Source organism: Meriones unguiculatus, chromosome X (genome assembly GCF_030254825.1).
Source record: "Meriones unguiculatus strain TT.TT164.6M chromosome X, Bangor_MerUng_6.1, whole genome shotgun sequence".
Taxonomy (NCBI): domain Eukaryota; kingdom Metazoa; phylum Chordata; class Mammalia; order Rodentia; family Muridae; genus Meriones; species Meriones unguiculatus.
This window is the reverse complement of record NC_083369.1, coordinates 38,167,144-38,177,812: the sequence shown is the minus strand read 5'-3', so window position 1 is coordinate 38,177,812 and position 10,669 is coordinate 38,167,144. Positions and strand designations below refer to the sequence as shown.

The 10,669-nt window shown below is 37.7% G+C and overlaps 1 protein-coding gene across 1 annotated transcript; it reads left to right on the top strand.

Annotated features, from left to right (window-relative positions):
* Window positions 1-9,720: 9,720 nt before the first annotated feature.
* Window positions 9,721-9,981, top strand: LOC110566474 (protein transport protein Sec61 subunit gamma). The gene has a single exon (XM_021664329.2). It carries the CDS (start codon window positions 9,721-9,723, stop codon window positions 9,913-9,915), a length of 195 nt encoding a protein of 64 aa, XP_021520004.1. The 3' UTR covers window positions 9,916-9,981.
* Window positions 9,982-10,669: the final 688 nt, after the last annotated feature.

The window sequence follows — 10,669 nt, the reverse complement described above, 5'->3', positions numbered from 1 at the left end:
AGTCCAGAAATACCTGTGCAGGATTTCTGGGCTAGACAATATATAAAGATTTTTAATATCTGGACGAGTGGTAAGTGCAGTGGTAAAAGCCTGTAGTCCTAGCTGCAAGAAACTGAGGCAGGAGGATTACTTGAGTGCAGGAGTTTGATGTTAGACTGTACAACACAGCAGGAACCCAATAAAAAGAAAGAAAGCAACCTGACCAATAAGTGGATTACATACAATCTGCTTAGTCAAAGAGAAAGCCTGGGTTTATGATTGAGGCACCTAAATGGGTGGTGGAACCTTTCACTGAAAAGAACAACCAAACAGGAATAAGTATCTGAAGAAAAATCTTGAATGCCTTGCTATGTTTTCTCAGCCTTTGGGAAGACATCCATGAGAGAGACTCTGGTGTTCAAGAAAGAAATGGAAGCTGGAGCTACAGAACTGGGAGAGATCTTGTAGGTGATTAGTAAGAAAAGAGGAACAAATGGATCACCTGCAAAGACTGCACAGAGTAAGCCACCAAATGTACAAATGGGCAATGCAGGATGACATATAAACCGGAACTGTGACATGCAGATTGCAGCAACCCCCCATAGGAAGATTATCCTTTACTTACAGTAAACAGCCTAGGACTCGAACCCATAACAAATGAGACTTGTAGGAAGCTAGGTGGTTACCTCTACTGACCTTTTTTTTTTCTACTGACCTTTTATGAAGCTAAATAATGACTTCTGTAACTCTTGACCCAAAATGATTGTGTTTTGTTCCCCCTTTCAACTTAGCACTAATTACAAAAAGGCAATATGTACCCCTAACTGATCACATAGGATTCCCTTCTTCTAGCTGCTGAAGGCTGCCTAGGCCAAACAGCTTCTAATCAGGGCATAACTAAAGCTGACTCTTCTACTAATGAACCTTTCCTCCTCTACCTGCCTCTGAGTCTCTACCAAAACAAAACGGTGGCAGATTTCCTTGATATAGCAAGCTCTAAATAATAGCTTTTGCTATTCTCATTTAGCTTGTCTCTGCCCTCCCCTACCCCCGACAAAGAATGAGAAAAGAGCTTGAACATAGCTCTATTAAACAAGAACATTTAATAAAGGGACAGAGGAAGAAATATCCACAAAAGTGACTGATATGTAGGAGCCCAGGAATAAAGAGCAAACCCAGGAAGAGTGTGTGACACCAACACCAAATAGAGGGAGTGGCCTACAGTGCCAAATATTACACAAAACAAAGTCTGAATCAACTAAATTTAGAAACAAGATCATTGGCAGTCTTGCAGAGAACAGTTTCCATGGAGTAGTGGGCGTGGAAAGCAAATTACAATGGGCTAAGAAGGAAAGAGTAGAAGGCAAAATGAAAAGAGGTTAACAGGTGACTGGGGAGAAACAATTAAAAAGTGAAGGGGAAGTGGCCTTGTCCTCGGTGTTGCTCTTGTCGCGTGAATGTCACCAGCCTCAGGCCTGCTGTCTTGGGACTGAGCACCATGCCTTCCATAAAGTTGCAGAGTTCTGATGGAGAGATATTTGAAGTTGTTGTAGAAATTGCCAAACAATCTGTGACCATCAAGACCATGCTGGAAGATTTGGGAATGGATGATGAGGGAGATGATGATCCTGTTCCTTTTCCAAATGTTAATGCAGCAATTCTAATAAAGGTTATTCAGTGGTGCACCCACCACAAGGATGACCCTCCTCCTCCTGAGGATGATGAGAACAAAGATGACATATAAACCGGAACTGTGACATGCAGATTGCAGCAACCCCCCCACAGGAAGATTATCCTTTACTTACAGTAAACAGCCTAGGACTCGAACCCATAACAAATGAGACTTGTAGGAAGCTAGGTGGTTACCTCTACTGACCTTCTACAAAGCTAAATAATGACTTCTGTAACTCTTGACCGAAAATGATTAGGACTCGATAAATAACTGACTGTTTCCTGAGTTTTGTTCCCCCTTTCAACTTAGCACTAATTACAAAAATGATATTCCTGTTTGGGATCAACAATTCCTGAAAGCTGACCAAGGAACACTTTTTGAACTTATTGTGGCTGCAAACTACTTTGACATCAAAGGTTTGCTTGATGTTACCTGCAAGACTGTGACCCATATGATTAAAGGGAGAACTCCTGAGGAAACTTGTAAAACCTTCACGATCAAAAATGACTTTACTGAAGAGGAAGAGGCCCAGGTATGCAAAGAGTGGTATGAAGAGAAGGGAAATGCTGTACCTGACATTGGAACACTAGAAGGGTTGTTCCAAATGCTAGGTGCACTGCTCAGCTTAGAGTTGTTAATATTAGAGAACAGTAGACAAAGGCAGCCCTGTCCTCACGGCATGTATAGTTCCAGTACCGATCAGACCTGTGGCTGAGTTGTTTCTATGAGCAGAAGTTACTCCCTACCCCCCCATTACTCTGAATAAAACTGAACTCTGGGCTCTCTGTGGAAAGTGGCATTTTGGGTTTTCCCTCATTCCACAAAGCGATTTCTGTTTAGCGTTAACTAAACCCTTAACTTCAGTGAGTCTTTCAAAGTTGGCGTTGTAAATAAAACAACTGGGGAGAATTATTCTGCAATAGAATGAACAAAACATGATCTTTGTTCAGGAGTCGGAAACTGAAACAAGGCAACTTGAAGCTAATGTTGGGAGTGGGGTTGTAAGGATGCCTTCCCACCTCTTCCCTGCTGGCAAGCTTGTGTGCAACTGGGCCCTATTAATTGGATCTGAGGTCCTGTCTTGTCCTTTTTTTTTTTTAATTTTAAATCTTCTCAGCTTTGAATATGTTGCATAGTGATTCAGTTTACTACCCAGTTTGTGGTTTTGGGGGTGGGGGCATTGTAACTAGACAATTTGTTAGCTTTTCAGTTAAAAGAGACAGTTACTTAAAAAAAAATGAAGAGGAGGTGAGGAGGTGGGACAGAAGTGGTAATGCCATTTGTCATTGACAGGGAAGAGAGGACTAGGTTAGAAGCTAGAGAGCAATGCATTTGTTTATATGGACCTTTACTGATACAGAATTATATAGCATGAACTTCACGTATTTAAGTACACATTTAAATTAATTTTGCCTTGTTTACAAAATTGTTCAATTATTGCAATTCACTGTTTTTTGTTTTTTTTGAGATGGTAGTTCAAGCAATCCTCCTGCCTCAGTATGCTGAATGGCTGGAACTAAAGGCACAAACCACCATCCCCAACCCCAGTGTATTTTTTAAACTTATTTCCTTTAAAAAAATCACTCATGCCCAGTTACTTCCTATCCCCACTCCCACCCTTAGTCAATTGCTTATCTACTTTCTGTTACTATATATTTGTGTTTTGTGGAAAGTTTCTCTAGATGGAATGATGATATGTAGATGGTGTGGGAGGTTGTACCTTAGTTTTTTTGACTGAACGAAAGGTTTTGGAGGTTGATACAGGCTGTATCATGTATCACTGCTCCATTGCTGAATAACATGATTATACTGTGTTTTGTTTAGACATTCTCCAGTTGGTAGAAAACTGGACTGTTTATACCTTTTGAACAAAAAAAGGCTAAGACATTGGGATATAATTATCTTGTACACACTTGAGTTTTTATTTGTCAAGGGTATTTAGAAATATAATTGTAGAATTGTGTGGTAAATTATGAATAGATTCTTAAAAATTTTGGAGGCAATGCTTTAATTTTTTAATTACATTTTTATTGGGAAGGGCATGTGTTTATTACAGTGTGAATGTGGAGTTCAGAGGACACCTTTTGGATGTCAGTTCTCTCCTTCCATTACCTGGGTTCTGGGGATTGAACTCAGGTCATCAGACTTGAAACAAGAGTCTTTACCCACTGAGCCATCCCTTCTATCTTCTAAATCACTTTCATCACTTCAAAAGGAAAAACTCCCATAGCACTCATTATTTATTACTTCTTAACCCTAGCCTATATAGGAGCCACAAATCTGCTATTTATTTACATGCATTTAATTTGTGTGGCTATTCATACAAATATAACTACAGAATAGGTGACTGTTGTGTCAGGATTCTTTCACTTAACATTGTGTTTTCAAGGTTCATCTACAGTATAGTATTTATCAGTATTTCTTTTCCTTTTATGGTTAAAAATATTAAATTGTACTGTATATATCACATTTCATTTATTCATTCATCAACTTATAGCCATTTGTGCATTTTCTAATTTTTGTTATTGTAAATAACTCTTCTATAAATATTTGTATACTTATATTTGTTTTAATTCTTCTCCCCAACTGCTTTGAGTACATTCTTAAGAGTGGAATTACTGGCTTATCTGGCAATTCTATGTTTACCTTAAAAAAAGAAATATCAAACAATATTCCACAGGGGTTTCACAATTTTGCATCCACATGAACAATATACAAAGATTTCAATTGTCAACACTTTCCTTTTTAAAAATTATACCTACCCTAGTAGGTATGAAGTGACTTATTTGCATTTCCCTAATGGTTAATGAATGGTACTACAAATTTCTTTGTTCATTGTTGAGTCAGGGTTTCTCTATATAGACATTGCTTGCCTGAAATTCAGTAGGTAGACTAAGCTGGCCTTGAACTCACAGAGATCCACCTGCCTCTGCCTCCTAAGTGTTGTGATTAAAAGCGTGCACCACTACATCCAGCTATGAATTTACTTTTTCAAGTGCTTCATGGCCATTTCTCTTTCATCAGTGCTAGAAGTCCAGTGCGCTATCCATTGCACCATGGAGCCCACCTCTTTGTGGCCATTTCTATATCTTCATTTTCTTTCCTTTGTCCTCTTTTTTTTTCAGTTAGATTGCGCATCTTATTGTTACTGAGTTGTAGAAGGTTTTTATATATCCTGGCTTATGGTCCCTTATCAGATATATGACTTCTCCTAGTTTGTAGTTGTTTGGTGGCTTTTTGGTGGGAGACAGTGGTGAGAATCAAACCCAGATTCTTGGGAATGTTAGATATGTGTTCTACCATTGAGCTACATTACAAGACTTCTTTTGCTTTTCCAATGAAACCTCTAGTACACAAAATATTTCTTCTTCCATCCCCTGGGGACTCTACCTGGCCAATTAAATGATCCTGACTAGAACTTTGAATGTTGAAGGAGTAACAGAAACATGTACAGAGTCACTTAGTGGTTTTTAAAGGCACCTACTGAAGTCGAAAAATTTATAATAGCTGGATATGGTGGCACAAATATAAAATCTTAGCTCCCAGGAGGTTGAGTTCATGAGTTTAAGGCCAGTTTGAGCAACAGAGGGAGACCTTGTCTCAAAACAAAATCTGTGGAATGGCAGGGTCCACAGCTGTATGGGGATGGGGCAAGTGTTATGTTGATTGTGGGTGAGAAAGAATTATCCTATCAAACCATGCCATTCTTAGGTTTAAATGATTACATTCTATTAGGTTACATCCTGTTAGCCATGTCTGGCTTATGACCTTGCCTTTTTCTCCAGGACACCCATGGACCATATAGATTACTGGATAGTCTCTTCTATTAGTTGGGGTAGGCTGGCCAAAGCTATGAAGAGTTAACAAAATCTTGAAATGACTTCACACATACATAAACAAGAAATGTATTTGACTAGGTATGATGGTGCATACCTATAATTCCAGCACTCAGGAGGCTGGATCAGGAAGATCATAGGTTTAAGACTAGTCTAGGCTGGGGAGAAGACTCAAATGAAGTAAGCGGTCTTGTTTATGCAAGATCTACTGCAGGTCTAGCAGCTTTTCAGAAGAATTTCTTTCCAAGTGATAACTTAAATGGGTAGGCAAATAAATGAACTACCATCTTTGTGGCTGACTCATCTAGCTTTTATGGTTGTCACAAAAGAAGGAGGAGATGTAAGCAGATTGAGCACCTGCTATTAAACATACAATCCATTGGTCAGAACCAGCCAAGTGGCTTTGCTAAATTCTAAGAGGGCTGGAAAGTTTGGTACGCAGAAATGCCTCTGCCACACCTTCCAATGCCAATAATTTCAGTCTCAATATGAAATTCCAATATTTCCAATTTCATTCTCATACAATTAACCAGAGATATTGTTGACACAATGAGCCAACTACAAAATAGATCCATTACTAGTGAAGAATATGGGAATGAGAATATTTGACTCAACCTTTTCAGATAATTAAAGTGATAACACATGTTAAACTTTAAACATTACATAACTATCTAATGAAGAAAATAAAAAGTCCTTTATAATCTCACACCCCAAAGTAACCATTACTTATAGTTTATTACATATTCTTTCCATTTTCTATGCTATGCAAAAATTTTTATATATGTATTTTGCAAGTGCCTTGTTTACTTGCTATTGTGTATTCGAAATCATCACATGATTTGAATTATGAATACAGCATAATTTACTTGAGCAATTGCCTATCAATGAATACTCAGCTTTTGAATTTTAGTGATTTTAGTGTGGGTTTTGTGCAAATATTTTCCCAAGTTTATGCCTTGATTCCATTTGGAGTGTTATTTGACAAATGTTTAGCTTTACATGGTTGAATTTATTGACCTTGTTTGTTGAAGAAAATTGAGCAAAAGTCTGTGAATGAGATTATGCCTTTATGTACAGAAGCAGAAAGTAAGAAAATATGCTTGCATAAAGAAACAATACAGGTGAAAGATGGCTCAGTTGCTAGAGTACATGCCTTTCAAGGATGGTGACCTGAATTCAATCCTCAGCCCACATAAAAATGGCAGTGTGGTAGCCTACACTTGTAATCCTAGTACTGTAGAGACAGACACATCAGAATCTCACATCCCTGAGATTCATTGACCAGCCCAATCTAGCCTAGTTGAGTTCTGAGCCAATGAGTGACTTAAGCCAATGAGTGACTAAGCCAATGATTCAAGAAGGTGGGTGACTCCTAAGGATGACACCTGAAGTTTTCTTGTTGCCTCCAAGCTCATGTATACACATAAATATATACATATACAAGTCCAGTACAAAAAGATGAAACAATGAATACATCAGACTATAATAAAAATATTTACTGTATACAGTTCAAGGGGAGCAGTTAGATGAAGACAGATTATTGACAATAATTCCCAGGATACACTTTACATACAGTTTTTTTTTTAATTTGTATCAGTTTCCTATCTCTGGTATAACAAATTACTACAACAATGGCTAAAATAATATACTCAGGGTCAACAGGATGGGTTAGCAAGAAAAAGTTGCCACCACACCTAATAACCCCAGTTCAATCCTTTGGATCCACATAATGAAGGAGAGAACTCACTTCCACGAGTTGTCCTCTGACCTTCACATGTGCACCATGGCACATGCACACATGTGCACACACTAAATAAATCAATATTATGAAAATAACATGCTCAGCATGTACAAGGACCTGGGTTCAATCCTCAGATTTGGAGGTCAGGAGCCTGAAATGGAATAAAAGCAAAGGACATGCTCTTTAGTGCTAAGGGGAATATTTCTGTATTCATATCCTTGCCATTTCCAACTTCTAAAGGCTTTTCACATTCCTTTGTTTATAACCACTTCTTCCAAAGTTAGAAATGTAGGTTTTTTTTCTTTTCTTTCTCCTCTTTCCCCTCCTGTTTCCTCCTCACCTCTCTCTGTTCCTCTCTCATTTCTGTAATAAGTTGTTTCACTTCTCTGACTCACCTCCTTTCTCTTTCAGTTGTAAGCTCCCTTGTGATTAGATTGATCCTACCTAATCAATCCAGAGTGTTCTTTCTATTATCAAGATTTTTTACTTGACATCAACAAAGTTCTTTGTGCCATCTCCTGTAGTCTAAATATATGCATGATCCCAAAATTTATATGTTGATCCTTAGGCCACATGGCATCAGTATTAAGAACTAAGGCCTTCGGGAGGCTCCACCTTCATGACTATGATAAGTGATATTATAAACATGGCCTGAGAAATCTTGTTACTTCCTTTCTGCACATTAATCATGTGAGGATACATGGTTTTTAAAAAGAATTCCACATATAAATAGTGGATGCTCATCAAACACTGGGCCTGCCAGTGATCTCAGACTTTTCAGTCTTCAGAAATATGAGACCATAGTTGCATTGTTTGCAAAGTACCCATCTAGCCTGTGAACTAAAACAATGACCAACATGGCATATTATCCATTCCCGTGCAGTACTGATATGCATACCTGGGCAGTAATCATCAGCTGTCTAATTAGACTTAAAGCCCACTCAACAAGAAGGAAATCATACCTGGGATTGGAAACCTAGTCAACTACCTTGAGATGGCGAAGTCATGGATCTTGGAGGAGAACATATTACCACCACTTTACTAAGCCAGAATAATCCCTAACTACATTTTAAATATTTATCTTTATACTCACATATAAGTCTTATCCTTCATCATAGAAACATCTCCTTGGAACAGATGGAGACTGTTACAGAAAACCACAACCAATCAAAACACAGAGTTGTGAAGCATAGCCCCAACTGAATCATCTACAATACAACTCCTGCACACAAGGAGGTGGAAATATTGTAAGAACAGGAAGTTACTGTGAGATTGTGTCTTCTAGAAATGTCAGAGAAACTACATCCATAAGGTTTCAACAGTGTAGCTGCCTAAATATGACCTGAACAAGAACAAAACTAAAAGACATGCTACCACGGAGTGAGAAAGGCTTATGGAGTCTCAACCCTAAACAAAGAACTATAGGCAACCAAGGAATGATGAGAGCAAGAGAAATAGTCTTCCCCAGGGAAGAGCCTCCGAACTGGTTGTCTAAAACCAAAAGGTCAGCCTTGAAATCACATATACACAAGTAAAGAAATGGAGACCATAAATTTGAAAGAAAGCAAGGGAGTACATGAGAATTACTGGAGGAAGAAAAGGGAAGTGGGAAAACAATGTAATTACATTTTAATTTCAAAAACAAAAAGAATAGAAACAAATTATCCATTGAAAGCATGTTCTGATAGCATCTGGTTAAAAGGCCATGTAAAGTATGTATTTTCGAGTTATTGGGAATGATGTGGACAATCTTGGAAAACAATTATTTAGCATTCCACATCACATAAATAAATTACCCATTAAATAAAAAAACAAAACAAAGTCTGCTGAAAACATCTTTTCCTTCAGAGTTGCTGGGGTTTGAGTCCCATGAAAAAGCCTTTCCCATTGTTGGCTATAAAACATCTATTCACACTCTTTTAAAACTTTGAGCGCTGTTGTAACTAATAATAGTAACATTAATTTTTATTGGGGTATAATTTACATAAAATGAAATGCTTAAATCTTAGTTTCAACAAAAACATGAACCCATGTAACCCACATCTCTATCAAGATACAAAATATTTCCACCCTCCTAATGACCCTTCAAAATCAGCCTGCTCCCCAAAGTACTATTGTTCTTATTTTTATCTAATGTTTTATGTTATCTTTAAAAATATAAAAATGGAGTCATAGGGGATGGGTTGTTTTGTTTTGTTTTGTTTTGTTTTGTTTTTGAGGAGGAGGAGGCGTCTGGCTTCAGTAAGTCAGCATAATGACTCTGAGATTCATCCCATTTGTTGCTTTTATCAGGAATCCATACCTCTCTTGCTGAGAAGTCCCCTCATGTGTGATTGTGACATAATTTGCTTCTCCATTCATCTCCTGGTGGGCATCTGGAGTCTTCATTTTCTTTTTGTAATAAAATATTAGTGTTTAAAAATGTTTCTAATTAGTCCTAAGCCACGTGTCTCTTCTCTCTCAAACCGCCATCCCTCAAACAGTCATAGGTAATGCAATTTTTTGAGCCAAGTCAGCAGTTCATAAAGGACTCAATTCAGCTGGTTAAGAGATGCACCAAACCTGACAGAAAAGAATTCCAGAAGATTGTCACAGCCACAGCGATAGGATTTGCTATCATGGGCTTTATTGGCTTCTTTGTGAAACTGATCCATATCCCTATTAATAACATTATTGTGGGTGGCTGAGTGCTTTCTCATCGTGGGAACTAGTGAACTGATGAGAGTGTGACGAGCTCATGAAGTAAAAAGCTGCCTGTGTGCCTTGTGGTTTTCTTTCCTTTCCTCTTCCCTATGAGGTTTTCTATTTATAAATTAAAATAACAGACATTTATTTAAAATTATTTCTCATTAATTTATTTTTATTTCTATGTATGTGTGTGAGCCCACATGAGTGTATGAGCACCGTATACATGTAGGAGCTGATAGAGGTGTTATATTCCCCAGAACTGTCATTACAAACGGTTGTGAACTAACAGATGGGTGCTGAGAACCTCACCTGGGTCCTCAGCAAGAGCAGTAAGTACTTGCAAAGGCTGAGCCACCTGTCCAGCCCCTAATATTCATATTTTTGGAACATTTGGGGTTTATTTCAGCATAAGCAATAAGATGAAAACATGACTTTATTTTTGCCAAATCACAAGTGAATTGCACAATTCATTTTTTACAAATAAATTTATTATCGCTAATATGCAAAATTCTTCATGAATCTAATTTTTAAAAGCATTCTGTTGTGTTCCATTAATCTGGTCTTCAGTTTTGAACCAGTACCACAATTACTACAGCCTCACAATTTCTTTCATTATGTGCTAAGACCGGTGGTTACTCATTATTCATTAGTCATCTCAGGATTTTTCTGGTTATTTCTAGATCTTTATTTTTATAAAGGGCTACAATTCATATATAGAAGAACAATTTAAACTTATTTTAATTTCACTAAATG